The sequence below is a fragment of the Rattus rattus genome, chromosome 2 (assembly GCF_011064425.1).
Source record: "Rattus rattus isolate New Zealand chromosome 2, Rrattus_CSIRO_v1, whole genome shotgun sequence".
Taxonomy (NCBI): Eukaryota; Metazoa; Chordata; class Mammalia; order Rodentia; family Muridae; genus Rattus; species Rattus rattus.
Genome location: NC_046155.1, coordinates 2,671,059 through 2,694,375, shown reverse-complemented (window position 1 = coordinate 2,694,375; position 23,317 = coordinate 2,671,059). Strand labels below are relative to the sequence as shown.

Here is a 23,317-nt window from a genome sequence, read left to right as displayed (position 1 = left end):
CAGAGCTCAGTCAGTAGCAAGCGCAGGATAAAGAGCTAAAACTACAATACCTACAATGCTGTGCGGAGACTCAAAGTCCCGATCTCCTGTTTGGCTGTCTAAGGCGATGCCTGTGGGTACTGGTGAAGGAATGTGTGTACTGAAACCATATATGTTCTTGTCCTGACTTCAGAGCGCAAAGTTCAATTCATTTTTAAATTCCGTAACTCGTTTTTTAGTTGAAGAGCTGTATGCCTGAAACAAGACTGCTCTTTTTTGGCCACATTTACCCTAGCCCAACACGAGGGCCCTTGACCTCTGACCCAAAATGACAGCGCTCAGATCGTAGTTCTTGACTTCTCCGAGGCGAACTAAGGTTAAAATCCTATTATCATGTCGAAGCTAAGCCGGGTCACTCGGACCCTCAAGAAGCCCGAGGCCGGCGGCGTGATCCGGTCCATCGTGCGAGCAGGCCAAGCTATCCCTGGGCCTCCATTAGGTCCCATCTTGGGTCAGGTGCGGTGTCTGGAAGCCGGCTTGGGAGACGTGGGAGCGTGCTCTGGAGCCCGGGAGGTCTCCTTTATAAACGTGTCTCCGCTATTCACACCTTCAGGCCTTAGGTCCTTGTATTACTTACGTAGCCTCTTTTGACCATCAAGTTGGCTACTTGCTGATTAAGTGGCACCTTGTGGACGAATCGCCTGGCACCCAAAGCCGTAGTTGAACCTGGGTAGAAGAAATATCGGAACACAAAAAAATGAAGATGGGGGGGAGGGGGGGACTGGGGCTCCTGGTTGATAGGAAGCCTTCAGCTCCCACACTTAACTTTGGTTTTTTCGTGGTTGTTTTTGTTTGTTTGTTTATTTGTTTTTCCGGAGCTGAGGACCGAACCCAGGGCCTTGCCCTTGCTAGGCAAGCGCTCTACCACTGAGCTAAATCCCCAACCCCTCACACTTAACTTTGTATATGCTTTCCTCATAGCGAGGTGTCTCTATCAACCAGTTCTGCAAAGAGTTCAACGAAAAAACAAAGGACATCAAAGAAGGCATTCCCTTGCCTACAAAAATTTTTATAAAGGTACAGAGACGCATTCTCCCATATACTTCCTTGGCACTTGAAACTAGTCACCCCGGTTGCTTCTCTGTCCCTAACTTGGCTGCCAACTTCCACTTCTCATTTACACAGAAGCCTAGACCATAATTTCTCTGAACTGGCTTGATCCTGCCATACTGTGATTCTGACCTCTCATCTCACAGGGGTTCCAGAGGAGAATTGGGCTAGGAATAAAAATGACAGGGATGTGGGCTGTAGATTTGCCCATCCTGCCTTCTGTGGTGTTAAAGACGACACCGCAGGAATGCAAGTTGATGGGAAGTTAAGGGACATTAGAAATGTCTTGGACCGGATAGAAAACCAAGAAATTCTCATGTATCTTTTTCTGTTAAGCCCGACAGAACATTTGAGCTCAAGATTGGGCAGCCCACTATTTCCTACTTTTTGAAGGCAGCTGCTGGGATTGAGAAGGGGGCCCGGCAAACAGGTAAGGGGTACAGGGGGCACCTGAGATTCTGATGTATCCAGAGAAATAGTGGCACTAGAAGAATGACGACCTGTTCCTTCTTCCCAGGGAAAGAGGTGGCAGGTCTGGTGAGTTTGAAGCACGTATACGAGATTGCCTGTGTCAAAGCTAAGGATGAGGCTTTTGCCATGCAAGATGTACCCCTGTCTTCTATTGTCCGTTCCATCATTGGCTCTGCCCGCTCCCTGGGCATTCGTGTGGTGAAGGAGTGAGTATCTTGAGAGGAATGGTGTACAAAGGAAACCAAGAAAGTTCTTGATTTGGGAGTAAGCCTATTGCAGTGAAACAGTCAGGTTTTTTTTTAATTTATAGCATATATTAGTTATGCATATTAACTTCATTGTGACATTTTCATACATGTCTAGCTTTCTAGCAGACTCTAGCAGAAGGATATGGAGCCTCATCTCGTTTGGATGAGTACCTCTTCTGTAGTAGACATGGTTCTGGACACCACATAGAACCAGGAATGAACAGTGGTGCTCGGCCACTCTGGAGAAATATGTAGTCCTAAATAGAGGCAGAGCCATACATAGAGGCTTAGGCTAACAGGAGGTCAGTTATAAAACCAGTGGATGTCATGAGAGCAGAGAGGAGAGTTCCTGCTTTTCCCGTTGTGTCATTGATGACTCTGAGGGAGGTAACATCAAAACATCCCAAGGAAAAGAGGGTAGGAGAGCAAATGTTCCAAAAGGTGGAAAAATTGCAGGGAACAATGAGAGATAAGGTGTTGAAGCTAAGTTCGTTGTGGTCTAGGAGTCTCGTCTAGAGAGGCAGATGGGATATGGCCTGAGGGAGGGACCAGACAGAAGGGTCTTTTGAGCCGTTGCACATTCAGACTCAATCCTAAGGCCAACAACCACACAAGTCAGCTGGCTTTGGATGATCTCAGGAATCATTTCCTTGAAGTAACTTGTCAAGTAGGAGAGCATTTGGCCCAGAGCACAGCAGAGGCAGGAACTGGGTCAATCATCACTGGTTGCTTGCTGCTGGTGTCTTTCCCTACAGCAAGGCTGGCATCAGTTGTACCTCAGGGGTGAAGTTAGAGCATAGTCTGCCTTAAAGTATGCAGCTCTGTGACTCTCTCATTTGAAGTGTTTGTGGCTCAGAGGAAGGGCTGGGAATCCTAATGGTATAGTAGAGGCCACAGGTTCCGTAGGTCTTTAAAATAGGAGTCACAGTAGAGGAAGGTAGTGTATGTGGGTTGTGGTTCCAGGCAGAGAAACTGCAGATGAGCAAAGGTATGAAAGTTGGAAAGTCCAGGGAGGGACGTGGGCAAGGCAGCTGGGGTCTGCACCAGGCTCTGCCCCTCACTGACCATCGCTTTCCCTGTAGCCTCAGTGTAGACGAACTGGCAGCTTTTCAGAAGGAACGGGCCGTGTTTTTGGCTGCTCAGAAAGAGGCGGATTTGGCAGCTCAGGCAGAAGCTGCCAAAAAGTGACCCCAACCTTCTACACTCTGAAGTGAGAGACTGAGAAGGGGGCCCACCGAGGAAGCTGAGCCAAAGGACTCCATGGCAACCCGATTTATAGTTTCCTGACTTCTGTACATATGCTGTGCCACAGGATCGAGCCTGAATAAACGTCCTTTGTCATAAGCTCTCAACTTCTTTCCCGAGACCCGAGATGGGGACTAACACTGACAGCTACCACTCTTCACAGGCGTGAGCTGCCCCACAGGTGAACAGGAGCCTTAGCGCTTGTCTGCCTCACAGCATGGTAAGGTGGAAACAGTCACATACGTGGAGCCATCTGTGTGAGGTAGCCTCCACCTGGAGCAACCCTCTCCTTACGGCCAACACTAGTGAAGGTTGGACTCCCAGCATCCTCCACCAGACCACACTTTTAAAAATTAGATTTATTCATTTTCTTTTATATATGACTGTTTGTATGTATGTATGTGCACCATATACATGCTAGGTGTCTGTTAGAAGAGGGTATCGCATCCCCTAGAACTGGACTTAGGGGTAGTTTTGAACTGGTATGTGGATGCTGGGAATTGAACCTGGGTTCTCTGTAAGAACAACAAACAAGTGCTCTTAACTGCTGGGCCATCTCTCCACACCCAGATAGGCTCTCACTATGCAACTCTCAGTATCCTCAAACTCACAGGTCCACCTGCCTCTGCCTCCCACGTTGCTGGCACTAAAGGCCTATACCACCTACAGGGCATAGGCCCCACTTCTTTTTTTTTTTTTTTTTTTTTTTTTTTTTTTTTTTTTTTTTTTTTTTGAGCTGGGGACCGAACCCAGGGCCTTGCGCTTCCTAGGTAAGCGCTCTACCGCTGAGCTAAATCCCCAGCCCCCCACTTCTTAAGTATTCAACCACCTATGACATTGGGAACCCAGGCTTCAGCACATGAGCCTCTGGGGAACGCGTCATCACCCTCAGGCTCTGAGTAGATATAACAGGTGGGAGTAGAGGCCAGGGAGAAATCCTATGTTCAGGGTTGAGATGTAGTTTCCTGGTAGAGCTGCTGTCTATTCAAAGCCCCAACTCCCATTCCCAGCATTGAAAACAGATTAGCGCGTGTTTTTCCCTCGGGGTCAAGAGATGGGCTCCACAGACACTGAGGCTTGGGCGTGTTGCTCACCTTAGTATAGATGTTGGGGAGTTTCTACCTGAGAAACAGCATCCTGTCAGCGAATTCAGATCTCAGATAGGGTTAGTTAGGCAGGGTCTCCTTAGGCTGGCCTGAAACTGGCTGGCTGTGCACACCAGGCTGGCCTCAAAGGTCTGCCCGCCTCTGCTCAGTGTTCAGGGTAAAGGTGTGCATTACCACACCCAGATCCTTACTAAGGTTGGCTATTGCTTTTTAAAGACTTGCATTGGGGGCTGGAGAGATGGCTCAGAGGTTAAGAGCACTGGCTGCTCTTTCAGAGGTCCTGAGTTCAGTTCCCAGCAACCACACGGTGGCTCACAACTATAGTGAGATCTGGTGCCCTCTTCTGGCCTGCAGGTGTACATGCAGACAAAACACTATACACAATAAATGTATCTTTAAAACAAACCTTGCTGGGGTTTTGTTTTGTTTTGTGTGCGTGTGTTCGTGCATGCATGTGTGCCTGTGTGTGCTGTTGGAGATGAAACCCAGGGCCTCATCCAACCAGAGCCAGAGCTGTGTCGCTCTCAGCTCTGCCTCCCAAGCTTCTGAATCTACCTTGGGTCAGGGAGAACAGCTGACCCAACCTACATAGACCTACATAAGTGAAGTTCCGGTAGACGCCTGCCCGAGAAGTCCCTGAGGACCCTTGGCCTCCTGTTTCCCCATTCTTCAGAACATCAAGTGTTCTCTCAGAAGAGAGGCAGAATTGCAGGAGAGATGAAATTTGTGTTTGCCATGTGTTATATGCTGGACGTTATTTTTGTTTGTAAACATTCTGGACAACAATTTAGTCAACTGTTCACATAGTATTAATAGTTAAACATGGTTACTAATACTGTTTTATTACATTGTAGAATCATATATATATAAATATATATATAAATATATATCTTTATACACTATTACTTTTTACTGTTGAGACTATAACATATATATTTCTAAATATAACCTGTTCAGCCCGTACTGTGTTACTTCCATGTATGTTTTCGGGGGCTGACCATTTGGTATTGGATAACCGATTGGTGTGCTCATCCCTAGAGAAGACCCTTAGCATTTCTTAGTTGTCCGCCTCACAGGTTCCTCATCCACCTTGCTATGCCCATTGGGCCACCTTTGTTTGGCTCATGTTTAGGCAGTCGTGTCAGGGAGACTTTTGGGTATAACTTCTGAGGTTACTAGAAGACCCAGTCACACAGAAAACTTCCTGGTCCTCTGGTCTTGCAACATTTTCACCCCTCTTCTCCTCCCCCCCCCCAGATTTATTTATTTATTTTGTGTATGAGTACACTGTAGCTGTCTTCAGACACACCAGAAGGGGGCATCAGATTCCATTACCACTGAGCCATCTCTCCAGCCTCCTCACCCCTCTCCTGAAACATTCCCTGAGCCCTAGCTGGAGAATATTTTGTGGATGTGTCCGTTGGTACAGGGTTCCACAACTCTACGTTTTGATTGATTGTGATTTCTATACTGGTTTCTGTCTTACAATGAGAAGTTTTTTTGATAAGGAGTAAGGACTACATTATCTGTGGGCATAAGAACAAATGTCTGGGCTCAGTGGTTAAGAACACTGACTGCTCTTCCAAAGGTTCTGAGTTCAAATCCCAGCAACCACATGGTGGCTCACAACCATCACAGCCCTCTTCTGGTGTGTCTGAAGACAGCTACAGTGTATGTATATATAATAAATGAATAAATCTTTTTTAAAAGAAGAACAAATGTCTAAATTGTTGTTGGGAATCATGCTGGTTTATAAAGTGGTGGTTATAAATTCTTTTTTTTTTTTTTTTTGGTTTTTTTTTTTTCGGAGCTGGGGACCGAAGCCAGGGCCTTGCGCTTCCTAGGCAAGCGCTCTACCACTGAGCTAAATCCCCAACCCCATAAATTCTACTCAAGGGCCATGACTTCACTAGCCCTAAGTAGCTGGCTAAGTTCCCAGTACCAGGCACAGTTTCCCTCTTGTTGAGTGGGGCTTAAGTCCAATTAGAGTCCTCGGTTGCCACCAAGGAAGAGGTGCCACTGTGCACCCTCAGCTCTGCCTTGTTCATTGAGGTTGTCCATAGGTGTCATGGCTGGAGAGAACATTGGTTGTCTCTCTCCCTGGAAGTTACTGTGGTTCCTTTGGCACCATGAAAGCTGGTCTTCAGGAAGGATGTTTTCAGTTCTTACTGGATACGCTTTCACACTGGAGGAAATTTGGAAACTAAGACGGCTCGGACTGTAAGGTACTTGCTGTACACACAGGAGAGTCTGAATTCAGTCCCCTGGACCCCACATGAGCAAGCTGGCCGTAGTAGGGCTGGAGAGATGGCTCAGAGGTTAAGAGCACTGGCTCCTCCGGAGGTTTAATTCCCAGCAACCACAAGGTACTCACAGCAATCTATGGGATCTGATGCCCTCTTCTGGCATAGAGGTGTACATGCAGATAGACCACTCAAATACAAAAATAAATAAATCTTAAAAAGAAAAGAAAAGAAAAACATAAAGTTTAATTTGCTGAGTGGTGGTAGAACCTTTAGTCCCAGCCCTTGGGAGGCAGAGACAGGCAGATCTGTGTGGCTAAGGCCAGCCTGTTCTACAGAATGAGTTCCAGAGCTGCACAGAGAAACCCTGTGTTGAAAAATGAGATGGGGTGGGGGGAAGGTTGAGTGTAATTCCAGTGCTGTCACAGCCACCAGGAAGGAGGTCAGGACTCCTGGGGTCCGCTGGTGAACCATGCTGTCAATGAAGTCTACAGCACACAAACCTCTGGGTTCAGCGAGAGATCCTGACTCAAAAACATAAGATGAGGCTGGAGAAATGGCTCAGTGGTTAAGAGCTCTTGTGATACAACTGTAAGTCCTGCGTTCTGAGCCCAGCACCCACTTCATTTCTGAATCAAGCTGGGCACGCAGCACGTGTCTGTAACCCGAGGTCGGAAGGAGGCACAGAGACAAGAGCATTCTGGAGGATCGCTCGCCTCCGGCCTTGGCAAGAAAATAGCCCCGGGTTTAGGAGAGCCCTGCTTCAAAGGGAGGGTGACGAATAACATGGTCCATGTCTGGACTCCATGTGTGCAGTCCTGTGTGCCTGAGCCCATATGCACATAGATACAAATTCAAACATGGGCTGGAGAGATGGCTCAGTGGTTAAGAGCACTGACTGTTCTTCCAGAGATCCTGAGTTCAGTTCCCAGCAACCACATGGTGGCTCACAACCATCTGTAATGAGATCTGATGCCCTCTTCTGGTGTGTCTGAAGACAGCGACAGTGTTTTCATTTATCACATGAATGGATAAATAAATCTTTTTTTTTTAAATCAAACATTAAAAGAAAGGGGGAATGGAGAGATGGCTCAGTGATTAAGAGTTCTAAATTCAATTCCTAACAACCACATGGCAGTTCACAACTGTCTATATCTGTAGTTCGATGAGATCTGATGCCCTCTTCTGGTGTGCAGATATGGTGTGCAGACAAAACACCCATATACATAAAATACATAAATAAATAAAAAATAAGATAGAGATTGAAAAAGACATCCAATGTTGACCTCTAGTCCACATGCACTGGCACACACATGCACTCACACATAAACATGTATGCAGACACATGCACACATAAAAGCAAAAGAGAAAAGGAAAGGAAAAGTGGGAGGGATACTGTTAATTATGATGGGAGATGGACACAGGAAAACCAAAAGTTCAAGGTCATCTCAGTTATATGGCAAGTTCTAGGCTAGCCTGGGCTACATAGGACCCTGTCTCAAAAGAAAATGTGCCACCAGTGATGGTGACACACACCTTTAATCCCAGCATTCGAGGAAGCAGAGGCAGTTAGAACTCTGTAAGTTAGGGGCCAGCCTGGTCTACAGAGAGAATTCCAGGATATTCAAAGCTACACCTAGAAACCCTCTCTAGAAAAACAAACAAGAAATTGTACTTTAAATATCAAAAAGAAAGAGGCAAAAACTCCTGTAATCTCCTTCTGTTTGAGAAGTCCAATCATTTGTGGTGACCTTTCTCTCTCTCTCTCTCTCTCTCTCTCTCTCTCTCTCTCTCTCTCTCTCTCTCTGTATGAGCCGTTGGTCCTCACTTGCACCTTGTCTGAGACACTGTCTCTGATGATCATATTTACAAACCCCAGCCTAGCTACCACGGATTCTCCGGTCTCGCTCTAGGATGCCATGTCTAGACAGACGTGTGTGAATGCACAACATATGAGTTTGGGGGATTTAAACTCAGCTCCTCACACTTACACAGCCAGTGCTTTCCCTTTAAACTATATCCCCAGTACATTTTCCTGCTACATTGGGGTGCATATTTATACATAATGTTAAAAAATTGAGATCTGGGGTGTAACTCAGCGGTCGAGACCCTATCTTTTTCTATCCTTTTTAAAAAGAGGAATCTCTTTGGCACATTTTCAGTACATCACCTCTACTCATATTTACTGCACTGCATCTATATCTGGTGCCCATGAAAGCCAGAAAAGAGAGTTGGATTTTCTGGAACTGGAGTTAGGATAGTTGTGAGCTGTCATGGGTGCCTGGGTCCATCTCGGATCCTCTGTAAGAGCTGCAAGTGCCGCTGAGACAGCTTTCTAGCCCCCCTCTGCTTGTTCCTTTGTCTTGTTTTTGTTTTGTTTTCCCTACACAAGGTTTCTCTTTGCAACCCTGGCTGTTCTAGAACTTGCTCTGTAGACCAGGCTAGCCTTGAACTCAGAGATCTGCCCGCCTCTGCCTCCAGAATGCTGGGATTAATGGTAGCTTCTCTTTCTACTCTTTCTATTCTTTTTTTTTTTTTTTTTTTTTTTCCGGAGCTGGGGACCAACCCAGGGCCTTGCGCTTCCTAGGCAAGGGCTCTAACCACTGAGCTAAATCCCCAACCCCTTTTCTATTCTTTCTAATCTTTCTTTCTTTCTTTCTTTCTTTCTTTCTTTCTTTCTTTCCTTCCTTCCTTCCTTCCTTCCTTCTTTCCTTCTTTCCTTCCTTCCTCCTTTTTTTCGTTTTGTTTGTTGAGACAGGTTTTCCTGTGTAGTCTTGGCTGACCTGGAACTTGTTCTGTAGACAAGGCTGGCCTCGAACTCACAGATCCACCTGCCTCCACTTCCCGAGCGTTGTAATCAAAGGCCTGCACCACCACTGCCCAGCTTCTTTTTCTACTTTTAACCAAGTGATTATTTAAACAATTTTTCACTACCATCTTCCTGTAACAATTTGTGTGTATTTTGGGTGCCTATATGAAGGCCAGAGGACTTGGATGTTGTTCCTTAAGTAGGTTTCCGTCTTGCTTTGTTTTTCAAATTTTATATATTTTTACTTTTAATTGTGTGTGGGGGGGGGGATGCTAATGTGTGTGTGTGAGTGCATATGGAGGCCGGAAGAGGGCGTGGGATCCCCTGGAGCTGCAGGTACAGGCGTTTGTGAGCCGTCTGCCGTGGCTGCTGAGAACTGAGTTCGAATCTCTTCGACTGCAGCAAGCACTCAGCCACAGAGCAGAATCTTCAGTCCCTTCCATGTGGTTTCTTGAGACAGGGTCTCTCCCTGACATGAGACTCACCAAAGCCCCAGGGATATGCTTATCTCTGCCTCCCCAGCTCTAGGGTTACCCTCATTTATTTAGCCAAATTCTTAACTGTTTTGTATTCCATCAGTTGCATTTAAAAGGAATGGCCAGTCTCGCATGGTAAGGCCTGCCTGAAACCTGGGCGTCTTAGGAAGATGAGGGAGCAGGATCATGACTTTAAGGCCAGCCCTGGCTATGCACAGCACGTCCTTGTCCCAGACAAACAGCTCTGCATGGGGAGTGCACAACCCACTTAGCAGCTGGGTTCTTGGAAGCTTGCTAGGGGCAATCGGTAAAGGACAGACACACATACAAGGAAGCTGGGATTGGGTGGGGTTCTCTAACACTACTGCGACCACTGCCCGGTCCTCAGCACGTCATTTGGTACACGGGGAGGGGTTACCTGGTCTCTGTAGTAGGTCTCTGCTGGTGAGCAGTCTCAGGTTAAAGCTATCCGAGAAGAGGAAGCTCCTGTTGCCAATCTTTTTTTTTTTTTCTTCTCTTTTTTTTTCGGAGCTGGGGACTGAACCCAGGGCCAACCACTGAGCTAAATCCCCAACCCCATTTTTTTTAATAATTTATTTATTATACAATGTTCTACCTGTATATATGCCTACAAGCCAGAAGAGGACACCAAATCTCATTACGGATGATTAGAAGCTACCATGTCGTTTCTGGGAATTGAACTCAGGACCTTTGGAAGAACAACCAGTGCTCTTAACCTCTGAGCCATCTCTCCAGTCCTGCCAATCTTTTTACACACTGATCAATCCTTCATAAACACTTATATCAGGCTTCCTCCCGAAAGTTTTGCCATTTCTCTTGAAACCGCACTACGTGAGGAATTGATCTTGGAGCCCTTGACAAGATGTGATCATGACAAAATATATATTCATTCACTCAGGACTTTGACTGCTCAGTGCGTGCTGAATAGTTTTATGTTAATTTGACACAAGATGAAGTCATTTGAGAGGAGGGGACCTCAATGGAGAAAATGCCTCTATAAGATCAGGCTGTGGGGCAACCTGTAGAACATTTCTTATCATGATGAGGCCCCAGTTCATTGTAGCTGGGGCCTTCCTTGGGTTGGTGGTTCTGGCTTCTATAAGAAAGCAGGCTGAGGTGCTGCAGAGATGGCTCAGTGGTTAAGAGCACTGACTGCTCTTCCGGAGGTCCTGAGTTCAATTCCCAGCACCCACATGGTGGCTCACAACCATCTGTAATGGGATCTGATGCCCTCTTCTGGTGTGTGTGAAGACAGCTACAATGTACTCACATAAAGTAAATAAATAAATCTTAGAAAGAAAGAAAGAAAGAAAGAAAGAAAGAAAGGAAGGAAGAAAGAAAGGAAGAAAGAAAGAAAGAAAGAAAGAAAGAAAGAAAGAAAGAAAGAAAGGAAGAAAGGAAGAAAGGAAGAAAGGAAGAAAGGAAGGAAGAAATAAAGCAAGCAGGCTGAACAAGCCAGGGGAGCAAGCCAGTAAGCAGCATCCCTTCATGGCCTCTGCATCAGTCCTGTCTCCAGGCTCCTGCTCTGCTTGAGTTCCTGGTCTCACGGCTTTTGATGATGAACCGTGATAAGGAACTGTGGTGGGATAAACCCCTCCCCTCCAGCTTGGTTTTGGTCTCGGTGCCTCATCACAACAGTAACCCTGACTAACACACAGGGCTTCCTCCACTCCCTGAATTCAGAGTCAAGGACAGCCAGGGCCACACAAAAACCAATCTCAGAAACAAAATAAAAAGAAAGAACGGAAAAAAGAGAGGAGCTGGAGAGACAGCTTAGGATCCTCATTGCTCTTGCAGGAGACTAGAGTTTGCTTTCCAGCACCCACGTAAGGAACTCAAAAACATCTGCAACACTAAATCTGGGAGGGTTGGCACCGTCTTCTGACTTCTGCGGGCACCTGCATACATGTACCTATATACATATATAGAGACATATATACATACACATAAACAAAACCAAACAAAATCTGTGGTAATAGATGCCTGTAATCCCAGTACTCAAGAAGCTAAGGCAGAGGGATTGCTCTAAATTTGAGACTATCCAGGGCTAAAGAATCTCAAACAACAGGAAGTTACAAACAATTCATCCTGTGATGAACGCAACTTCTTACATCCTTCCTGAGGTTACGTTTCAGGGCTCAGTAACACCAGTACAGAGACTGAGAAGAGCGGTGGGTGTCAGAACACACACACGTGCGCGCACACGCACACACACACACACACACACACACTCAGACGCACATGCAGTCACACACACATACACTCAGAAGTACATGCAGTCACACACACACACACACTCAGACGCACATGCAGTCACACACACATACACTCAGAAGTACATGCAGTCACACACACACACACACACACACGTGCGCACTGCATGCACACACACACACACATATTGCAGTTACAACAGTTGCAAACATTCCTGTTACACAGTGAGTAAACTTGGTTGTTAATTTAAGATTCCTCCTGTTTTATTTATGTGTGTGCTTATATGTCTCTGTGTGTCTGTAACTGCTTATGAGCACAGTGCACACAGAGGCCGGAAGAGGCACTGGCTCCCCTGGAGCTGGAGCTCCAGACTGTGTTGTGAGCCACCTGACCTGGGTGCTAGGATCTCAGCTCTGGTCCTCCACAAAAGCAGTATGCGATCTTAACTGCTGAGCCAGATCTCCAGCTGCTGGCTAGATTTCTGTCTACCTGACTCGAGCTACAGTCAGCCATTCATCTGAGAGGAAGAATCCTCCATTCAGAAGGTACCTCCATAAGATTGGACTGTAGGCAAGCCTGTAGGACATTTTCTTAGCTAGTGATTGATGGGAAGGGCCCAGCTCATTGTGGGTTGGGCCATCCCTAGGCTGTTGGTTCTGAGATCTTTAAGCAAGCAGGCTGCACAAGCCATGGAGAGCAAGCCAGTAAGCAGCATCCTTCCACGACCTCTTCATTAGCGTCTGCTCCAGGTTCCTGCCTTGCTTGGGTTCCTGTTCTGGATTCCTTCAGTGGTGGACTATGATGTGGAGTGCAAACCAAATAAACCCTTTCGTCCCCAGTTTGCTTTTGATCATGGTGTTTCATCAAAGCAATAGTAACCATAACTAGGACACCAGCACTTTGGTTTTTGGCTTGAGTTTTTTGTCGTTATTTGTAGGGGTTTTTTGGTTTGGTTTGGTTTTTGGTTTTTTTGGTTTTTATGAGACAGGGACTTTGGATGGGCCCAGGTTGTCTAGGAGTTCGAGGTTCTCCACCCTCAGCCTTTTGAGTGCTGGGTTTATGGGCGTGCACCACCGCCCTCAGCTAGAATAAGACCTTGATGGTTTTATCTGAGGCTAAGAGTGTGGGGCAGCCTTCTCTCCAGCTACTCTTCTGCTTGTCTCAGCCCACAGAACTTCCTTTGTATTTCTTACGAAGGCCAAACAGTCTTCCATGCTAATGCTCTTACAGATGCTTCCTTTAGATTTGACTGTTCTCCGTTCTCATGTTAGTGTTAGCTCAGTGTCACCTTCTCAGAAGGTGGCACTGTAAATTAGTCCCCTGTTATTCTGTCACGATACTCTAGTTCTTGCCTTCAGTACTCGGGCTTTTTCTTACCTTTTGTTTTGTTCCCAGGAGAGTACATCTCTCCGGCCCCAGCGACCTTGTTTATTCAGTTTCCCCAGAACCAAGGACTGCTCCTGGCTCAGGCAAGTGTCATGAGAGATCTATCACAGGAAAAATGTGAAAGAGTAGAACGAATCCTTCCGCTAAGTCTTTCTTTTTGACTGTGTATCTGTGTGAGCATGAGTATCGTGGTGTGCATGGAAGTCAGAGGATAACTTACTGGAATCCATTCTTTCTTCCCACCATGCAGACCTAGGGATTGAACTCAGGTTTTCAGGCTTGGCAGCTAATACCCTTACCCACTAAGCCACCCCCTTTCTGGTCCCCAAACTCGAGCCCTCCATTATGGTTTGGATGATAATGGTCCCCATAGACTCATATATGTGGATGCTTAGTTTCCATTTTGGTGGGCCATTTAGGAAGGATCAGGAGGGGTTTGTTGTTAAAGAAGGTGTGGACTTTGAGGTTTCTCTCTGCCTCTATCTTGTGGGTGAGATGTAAGCTCTTAGCCACTTCTCCAGTGCCGTGTCTACCTGCATACAACCGTGCTCTCTGCTATGATGGTCATGGAGCAACCTTCTGAAACGCTAAGCAAGTCTCCAACTAAATGTTTTATTTTTAAGTCACCTTGGTCACGGTGTCCCCTCACAGCAATAGTACAATGATTAAGACACCTTCTCTCATTCACCCTGTTCCCAGAACATCAGTCACTCTCAGATCCTGAAGTCCTTCCCTCTTCCAGGGACTCAGTTTACCCTGTCCTAAGGTGAAGATTCTTGAACGGCCAGGGCCTCAGCAGCCCGGCATGGAGCAGCTTCTCCCTCCAGCAGGTGGCGATATCGCCTCTTCTACTTGATTTTCCTCACACAGGACCAGGTGGTCTGGCTCTTCTGTAATCCCAGCCCCTGTGAGGCTGAGGCAGGGGGATTTGCAAAAAGTCTGTGGCCAGCTTGAACTACATAATGAACTCCAGATTGGCCCGGGCTGAAGAATGATATGATATGCTGTCTCAAAAAAACACAAACAAACAAAAAATCCACCTATCACCATTATGACAACAAAAATAAACCACAGAGGGCATGGAGATGTGGGGCATGATATAAAGACAGTAGACATCTGTAATTTTATTTAAAAAAATCCACAAACTTTAATCCCAGCACTCAGGAGGCAGAAGCAAGCAGGTCTCTGTGAGTTCAAGGCCAGCGTAGTCTACAGAGTTCGAGAACAACTAAGGCTACACAAAGAAACCTTGTCCCAAAAATGAAAATAAATTAACTTTATTTAATTTAAACACTAATCCAGTGCCCAGGAGGCAGAGGCAGTTTACAACAAACAAGCAAAAAAATCAGAGGCAAAAATAAACAAAAAATATACAACAAACAAAAACAAACAAAGCATACACTATTATCACCCACCACCAAATATCACGGAAGTCTTCCTTTTCTTTTCACAGAAATTTCACTTCCTAAATCCACTCCGTTTTAAAATTTTTATTATTTTCTATTAGTAGTATATGTGGTATGTAGTGTGTGTACAGTATGTGTGTGCGGTATGTGTGTGTGGTATATGTATATAGTGTGTGTAGTGTGTGTGGTATGTGTGTATGTTTAATGTGTATGTGTGCATGTGTGTGGTGTGTGTGGTATATGTATAGTATGTGGTGTGTGCATGTGATACATGTGTGTATGTAGTGTTTGTATGTGGTGTGTTATATATGTGTATGTAGTGTGTGTAGTATGTGTGTGATATGTGTGTGATACATGTGTGTATGTAGTGTTTGTGTGTGGTGTGTGTATATGTGTATGTAGTGTATGCAGTATGTGTGTGTGGTGTGTGGCGTATGTGTGTGGTATGTATATGTATATGTAGTGTGTAGTGTGTGTGTGGTATATGCATGTGTAGCATGTAATGTGTGTAGTGTATGTGGTGTATGTGTGTGTAGCATATGTAATATATGAGTATATAGTGTGTGTGGTATATGTGTGTCATGTGTATGTGTGTAGTATGTGTGTGGTGTGTGTGAATGTGTGTATAGTGTATGTGGTATATGTGTGTCATGTGTATGTGTGTAGTATGTGTGTGGTATATGCATGTGTAGCATGTAGTGTGTGTAGTATATGTGGTATATGTGTGTGTGGCATATGTAATATATGAGTATATAGTGTATGTGGTATATGCGTGTCATGTGTGTGTAGTGTGTGTGGTATATATGTGTACATTGTGTGTGTTTGTGTGTGTGTGCGTGCGTGCCAGTGCACTCATACAAGCATAAGTATGTCCTGGAGTGCAGTTACAGGTCAGAGGACAGCTTTCAGGGCTTGGTCATCTCCTTCCATCAAGATGGATCAAATACAGATCATCATTCTTGGCACAAGCGCCTTTCTCTATCTTTCCATCTCCATATCCCTGTGCTGAGGAGGGAACAGAGCTGAGAGAGATTCCTCTGGGGATGACAGGGAAGCTCTTGGCTCCACCCAGAAACCCATCAAACAAGGGAAAGGTCCCCGAGGATAGCTTCCTTTTTGTGAAGGAAGGACCTCTGGAGGGCCTGTCTCCACAGCTGGGCTTCTGAATGAGTGGAGGTTAGAGGGTTCTCAACGCTGTGTCCTGTGCGTCTGTGGAAAGACTGGAGCCTGGAGTTGTCCAGGCTTTCTCTAAGTCTCCAGGTCACCACTGACCTGGAGGTCAAAACGACTTGAGTCTTTGTGGCACTTCCTGAGGTGGAAGAGACTTGTGTTCTGTCCTCACAGTGCCTCTTGGTGCTGCCCTCCTTTTCCCTGTGAGGAAGTGGAGCCTTCAGATGCACTCCAAAACGTGGGGGGAGTGTGGTTGGATCCAGGTCTTTCTACCTCCTAACCTTCACTTGTCCCCCACTAACCACACTCTGTGGGATTGAGCTCCTGAGTCTGGAGGCAAACACCATTTTCTGATATTTTTTTCCTCCAGTCACTGTCCCTGAGCCCAGACTTGGAAGCATCAGAGGAGAAGACCCTGCTCCAACCAACACGGCCTTTCTTGGGGGGCCTGTGAGGAGATGGTCTAAGATGGTTATTCGCTGGCTTTGAGAGCTGGGAGACCAGCTCAGACTTGGGGGGAGTGGTTGATGTGTCTCCCACCTGTGACTGTGGGGGGACACATTATACATTTGCTTATCAATGAAATAGATTTATTGCAGTGGATTAGATGTTTGCTAACCGAAAAGCCCTATGCAAGCATAACAAGTTTCAGCTTCTGATTAACCCATGTCCAAGATCAGTGCCAAGCTCGTACAGCCCTAGGCGCTCTCCTCCCTACCACACTGTGAACACTGTAAACCCAGGGCAGAGAGAAGACTCCAGTGTCTTTGGTGTAGTGTCTGCTTTTGACAAGTGCTCAGTCGTCTAGCATAGTGCGGGCCAAAGAGTCAAATGGAGATATATGACTCTCCACTTCACTTAGAGATACCAGGGTTGAGAGGAGATCTAACCTGTGTCTCCTGCCACAGCCTCCTATCTGGGCTCCTTAAGCTCTCCCCTCCCCCCCCTTCCCTTTTCACAGTAGTGCACGACACCAGAGGTACCAAAAAGGCAAACTGGACTTTATTATAAAGTTGGCTACAAAGTCACCGCAGCACCACGAGGTGGCCACCTGGGCAAGCCTAGGCGGTCTGGCGGCCGGGTGAGTCCCGCACCAGGTACACGCACTCGTGCAAGCACACGTGTGACGGCAGATCTGCCTTCCTCCATCGGAAAGGAATGTAGCGTCTCTTCGCGCCCCCCACCCCAGGCGCGGGGCACAAAAGTCACAGGAAGGGCCGCCAGGGCGGCAGAGTCCGTCGGAATTGAAATCCCGTTACTGGTTTGTAGAGAATTCTACGTGGGTGTCAAGAGCCCCTCAGGGCACAGGCTAGCCCCAGGTGGGCCATGCCTTTCCCCCACCAAAGCCCAGGGGTGGCTTGGCCCCTAGGAGTGGAGAACTGGCCCAGGCCCATGGGGCAGCGCGGTGGGGAAGTGAGACTCCCCCATTTTCCGCTTGAAATCCATTCAAGGAAGCTCACTACGAGTGAATACAGATTGAAATGGAAATTGGGATCGCTCGAAGTCCCTTGATTTTAAAAAGTTGCTCCCCTCCCTTGCCCTCCCACCTCCCCCCTAAATCCTTCAGGGCCTGGAGAATCAGATATATCCCCCTCTGGCCCCCAGAATCCCCCCAACAGTCCGGGGGGGTGGAGAGCGGCTCCACGTCTTGATGACAATATGCCATACTTGACGACGTTAAGTCACAGACTTATTCAAAACGTTGGTTCCCCTCCACTTCCATCTGTGGGGGAAGAGAGAGAGAGAGAGAGAGAGAGAGAGAGAGAGAGAGAGAGAGAGAGAGAGAGAGAGTCAGTCAAGCTTATTAAGTAAAGGGTCCTTGGCTCAGGCCGTGGTACAAGATTGCTACGTTCTATGGACTTCAAATGAAAGGATCCCCAGGGTATCAGCAGATAAGAGGCAACATGGACTTATGGAAGGAAACTGTGGCCACAGCTTTGGACACACAGCACAGGGCCACCAGAATAGAGCTAGGGGCTTGGCACTGTTCTTTGTTTCTCCTAATTTTAACCAGCTGTTGCTCTGTGTCCCTTTTAGGGGAAGCATCAGCTTCTATCACTTTTTGTGTGACTTAAAGTTTCTTTAACTCTGGGGCCTTGATTATTTTCGTCTATAAACTGGGAGTGTTGTCTGGTCTAGGTCTCTCATGAGCTTTCAAACTTCTGCCTAGGGATCGTCTATCATCATATCCTGTATCACCTCCCCACCCACCATGTCTACTCATCTTTCATACAAAGTTTTGCATTGTTCTTACCCTCACTACTCTCCGTATAGTAGGAGGTGATATTGTTCTCTTAATAAAACAGAGTTTCGGAGAGGGGAGCTGATTCACCCAATCTATGCAGTGCTGGCTAGAGGAGCAGGGAGGGCTCTTGGACATTTGGGCTGGACCTACCTTCATGGAAGCTGTCTTGAACTTGGCTCTGGAGTTGATGCAACTCATCAGCAAACCCTTCATAGGGGAATGTTGAGACACCTGTCTCAAAGGCGGTTTCATAGGTGGCCAAGTCCTCCAGGAAGCTGTGATCTTCTGGGGACAGGTTGTTGCAAGGTGACAGGGTCCCTCCTGGGACCTCTGCCTCAGGATCCCCTGAACCCCATTCCCCATTGGGGTCTGGAGTAGAAAGATCCATGAAGATGTCTTCCACTGGCGTCTCTTCCAGGAATAAATTATCAGGGTCAACCAAGAAGTCCAGCTCCTGGCATTTCCAGGGTTTAAGATCCAGGCTAAGCACAGGGGGTCCAGCCCCTGACAGGGACAGGTTGGGGTTCAGGGGCTCCAGCCCTCCAAGTGGCTCCAGCCCCCCAGTGCCAGCCTCAGCTGAGAAGGGCCTGTCCATGCCCTGAGCCAACTGGCTGATCTGCTGGATGAGGCGATCTATCTCATTCTGCTCTTTCTCTGTGTAGTGGAAGAAACTTTGCTTGACTGGAGAGGCCTCAGGTGTGAGCAGGCCTTCAGGCACCAGGGGGACGTCCACAGAGAGGGGACCCCGGAGTTGAGCTAGGGCCAAGAGTGTACAGTCCCCATTACCAGGGCTGCTAGGACTTGGGGGCAACTTCTCATAGAGAAAACTGCATCCCTCCTGGGCGAAGTAAGTCTTGGTAGGATTAGGACTCAGTTGCTCTGGGAAGGTTTGGCTAGGACTGTTCAGATGTGCTTGGAATGCTGTGCTGGGAGGAGTCAGCTGCTCATGGGTGGGGCTACCCAGAGGTTCTGGGAACGTGGCAGTGCTGGGAAGCAGCTGGTCGGGGAAGGTAGAGGTGCACGGAGTCAATTGTTCTTCAAAGCTTCTGGCTGAGCTTTCAGTCAACTGTCCTTGTAGTGAACTGGTTAGTGGGTCTGGGAAGGTTGCACTGCTTGGTGTCAACTGTTCAGAGAAAGTCACCGTGCTTGGCGTCAGCTGTTCTTGGAGAGAGCTGGATGGAGGGGGCAAGTGAGTCTGGAAGGGTTCATGGAGGCTGAAGAGGAAGGCGCAGCCTCCTGGCTGGTGGGGTGTGTAAGGTGGAGTACACACCAAATCCTTGCTCAAGTCTGCTTGGAGGGAAGGCTCAGGCCTTGCAGGGAATGGCAGGTAACTGAAGTCCAGTTCTTTGGAGGGTTGGGCAAGCTCTTCTGATGTTGAGATCACACCTAGTTCAGGGGCCCTGGGGAAGCTGGCACTTCTAGGAGTCCCCAGGGCTGGTGTAAAGAGTGGATTAGAGCATTGCTCCTGGGAGAAGACATTCTCAGAGAATGAGGGTAGCACAGCTGGGGTTCCTAGGACATAGGCTGCCTGGGTGTTTTCAGAGTTTAGCTGCTGGCGAAGGCTCCAGGCTTCCGTGTCACTGGAGAGGAAAGAAGCAGCAGCTTGTGAGGTTTTACTGTCCATTACCAGAGTAGTTTTCTTCATTGCATTCCCTCTTTGCTGACCTCGGTTCCTCCTCCTCTCTCTACCCTCTTGCACCTTACAGCTTACCTGATAGGGTAGTTATTGGCAGTAATAGGGCCTTCTGGACCATCCGAGTATAGCATGCAGTAAATCCATGTCCAGCCTCCATGCTTGGCTTGAAGTCTCACCACCATTTCAGCCTGAATATCTCCATTTTCAGCCACTGGGGAGAAAGAGGGATACAGGATTAGAAGGTCCATCAAGCAACACCACCTACACACCCACCTTTCTCATCTCTACACTGAATTGAGGGGGCCATGACATATTCTCTTCTGACTACCCTAACCTGTACCTCTAGGCTCCCCTCCTTGACCTCATCACCCAGGGTTTCCTAACTCTGTCCTATTCTTGCCTTGACTTCTCATCCTCAAGTTCACTCTGTAGCCTCCAAAACTCCTGAACATCAGTTTGGACCACAGCCCATTCCTGGTCTGTCTCCCATGCTTTCTCCCAGCTTCCTGTTATCCGCAGCCTCTCAGGACACTCACACAGGCGGTAGTGTTGAGAAGAAGCGTGGGCCAGGTCCTCGGGGTGTAGCAGTCCATACCATGATTTACAGAGCAGTTCGCTGCGCTCAAAGCCCAGGTAGATTAGGACACTGGGAAGGTGGAAATGGTGAGGTCAACTTTCTGTTTTCCTTACTCAGAATGCATGCACCTCACTCCCTCCCATGTTCTCTGCCCACCTAAGCCCCATCCTCCCTGCCCTGAATCTAAGATCAAGAATCTAAGGTTCCCTTCTTTCTGGTTCCCCTTCTTACTGGAGTTTGAACACTGAGCTTACCTTTCAGAAATGTCCAGTAGGGCTAGGTCCTTAGCATGTCGGCTCTGGAACATGGCCAGGAAGAGAGAAGCAGGACCAGGACCAGGGCCAGGGCCGGGGCCGGGGCGGGGTCTTGGCTCCAGTGGGGCACAGAAAGCTGTGAACACGGGGTTTCCTGCCCAGTAGGCCCCAGGTGGGTGAGCATGGAATCGACCTCGAATAAGCACCAGTTTGTTGCCTGCACTCTGGCGCCGGAGGGACTTGGATGTGTTAAATCGACAACGGAAAAGGCGATCTAGGTGAGCAAAAGGAAAAACTGACTAAGAGGGTGGGTATCAGAAGAAGTAGATGATCAGAACAGAGCAGCAGAAGAATGGACTGAAGAAGCAAGAAGAGGTTCTTACCAGCATCCAGAGCAGAGGGCATGGTGAGCTGCTGGCGCACAGTGAGATGGTCAGCAGGGTCGATGATGTCGTAAATACTGTCACCCTGGGCAACCAGATCCACCTAGAAAAGAGAGGTGATCATTAGTGAAGGCAGAAAGAGCCAATCTGCAACCAATGACTTTTCTCAGGGAAGAATCTCCCACCCCACCTCCAGTAATTCTGTTTCCAGTAGCGAGCGGCTCATTTTATCCTACATGTGCCCCAATCTGAGATGCAAGGATTTTCAGTACTCACCATAGAGTGGCCCAGATGCTCGCTCACACTCTCCGACAGGTATAGCAACTTCCCCTCAGCTGTGAACACAAGTAGAAATCCAGGTAGTGCTGCCACTATGTCTTCAAGCTCTTGAGCAGAGAGAAGCCCCGTGGGGCCAGCCAAAGGAGTGCCTGTAGGGTGAGAAGATGGGGTAAGTCAGGATAAGACTCAGGGTCAACACAGAAATGAAGAGAACATCTTCTGAGTCTCAGAGAAGACACAGTAAATTCTCACAGACCTACTGCTGCAAACACCTGTTGACCCTATGCATGTGGATCTTGGCCAGGAAACCTGTTGCTGAAACTATCTAGCCAGGGTTTCGAGCCTGAAGGAAACCACGGCAGCCCTCAGCTGTCAGCACTGTGGACAGAGCTCTCCCGAAAGAACTGGAGTTCAGCACCGCGGACAGCGCTTGCGACTGCGCGGGTTTGGTCGTTTCAGCACCACGGGCAGCGCCGAATAAGAGGGATGGCTTCAGGACGTCGGACAGCGCTCCAGAGGTCTTAGAAAGACCCTCTCAGCACTTCCTAGCACATGCTGCTCTTCCCCATACTTTGCCTTTGCAGGCTGTCCCTGCAGCTTGCCAGGCTTCCTTCCTTGCACTCTCCGGATTCCTGGAGTGCCTCTGAGGTAATGGGAACCGGGATCTATCTCCTACAAATCCGGTGCTAGGACTATCGTTCAGGCTAGTCTAGATGGAGTTCAGAAGAAAAAGTAGGAAGTCCGGGATCCCCTCAAGTCCCTTCTCTCCATAGGCTTCCAGTACGCTGTCCTAGACTAGCGGCAATCTCAGCGCGTTCCCTCAGCTCCTCCATCCCTGGTCCCTGTCAGTCTAGTCTCCCGTAGCCCAAGCTTGCTCACCTCCAGCAAAGAAGACACCCTTGCGAGTGTAGATGCAGGCAAGACTCATGATGTGCAGGTAGGACAGCCGGACCTTGTCCGCTTCAGCCAACGGCAGCAGTTCCTTGAGGTTCCGAATCTCGGCGTTGATCTGGTCGCGGCGCGCCTTGGAGGCGCCCTTGGTGGATCGGTACATGACTGCCGGCCGTGGAGCTCCAGCTCCGGCTCCCGAACACCTGCGGTCCTTTCCCGATGCACCGGAGGCTTCCTCTTCCTTGCTTCCCGGTCTTTTCGCCCAGGCTCTTGCTCGCTCTCGCTCCACTCCTGGGCTCCGCTCGGCAGCGCTGCCCCCCTCGCCTGCCTCGATCCGCCTTATATAGCTCCTGACAGGCGTGGGGGGCTCGTTTTAGAGACGGGGGGGGGAGCGGGAGGCGGGAGGCTGGGCTAAAGCAAGCTGCAGCGGGAGCCACTGGCTGGGGAGGGGGGTGCTCCTCCTCCCTCCCTGGCTTCCGACGTCATCTCGTGACGTCGAACGGGAGAGGGAGGGGGCGGGGGAAGGGGCAGAAGGGAGGGTGCGGAGGGGGCCGGCTGGCGAGATCTGTGCAGAGCCAGGAATGGGGTGCAGGGACCCAGGTTTTCCATTGTATTCTATTGGGAGGAGGGACAGTACACGGGTTAGGGTGGTCTGAAGCCCTTATCAGGAGAGTTTGTAGAAGACAAGGAGGGGCTGCTATAAACATTGATTGTTTTTTCTAAGGAGGCAAAGGATGAGAAGGGGCTTGGTCCTCTGCCAATTTGCTGCCATCTGCCAGGCAGAGGTCAAAAATCACATGAGGGGCTTTCCTTAACTTTGGGGACCGGGCGAGGTCACAACTAGGGGTCTTTTCTGGGGCCTATTCAATCTGAAAGTCTCTTAGCCAGTTTCAAATAAATAATTCCTTCGCCTCCGTGACCTGGCCTGAGGGTCTAAATCTCCAGGATCGGGTGGAATGGTGGTCCTGTGGAGAAGAGACCACCTGAATTTGGCCTTGATCATATTTACTTAGCAGCACAGGAACACAAACATCTCCACTGTGGTGTGTTGTGAGTCCTCCTTCCTCTATTAGTTAATCTTTGCCACCTGTCGGGGAAACTGAGGCAGAGACCCAGACCTGGTTAGAATCTGAATGTGTATTTGAACCTCTCCCACGATCTCCTCCCG

General features: G+C 48.3%; 2 protein-coding genes across 3 annotated transcripts; one reads left to right on the top strand and one right to left on the bottom strand.

Annotated features, from left to right (window-relative positions):
• The first annotated feature begins 290 nt into the window (after window positions 1-290).
• Mrpl11 (mitochondrial ribosomal protein L11) lies at window positions 291-3,152 on the top strand. Of its 2 annotated transcripts, none has more exons than XM_032891206.1 (5): window positions 291-495; window positions 961-1,056; window positions 1,426-1,519; window positions 1,607-1,766; window positions 2,891-3,152. In XM_032891206.1, exons 1-5 carry the CDS (start codon window positions 373-375, stop codon window positions 2,994-2,996), a joined length of 579 nt encoding a protein of 192 aa, XP_032747097.1. In that variant the 5' UTR covers window positions 291-372; the 3' UTR covers window positions 2,997-3,152. The 2 variants fall into 2 exon arrangements, 1 of the variants encoding a protein (XP_032747097.1); XR_004386783.1 differs by having other exon boundaries at window positions 301-355.
• A 13,712-nt stretch (window positions 3,153-16,864) lies between these two features.
• Window positions 16,865-22,527, bottom strand: Npas4 (neuronal PAS domain protein 4). The gene is made up of 8 exons (XM_032891205.1): window positions 22,138-22,527; window positions 21,256-21,407; window positions 20,980-21,082; window positions 20,597-20,870; window positions 20,302-20,411; window positions 19,841-19,976; window positions 18,280-19,709; window positions 16,865-17,607 (listed from the first exon to the last, which is right to left on the bottom strand). The coding sequence occupies exons 1-8, from the start codon at window positions 22,310-22,312 to the stop codon at window positions 17,579-17,581; spliced, it is 2,409 nt and encodes an 802-aa protein (XP_032747096.1). The 5' UTR covers window positions 22,313-22,527; the 3' UTR covers window positions 16,865-17,578.
• Between the last annotated feature and the right edge of the window lie 790 nt (window positions 22,528-23,317).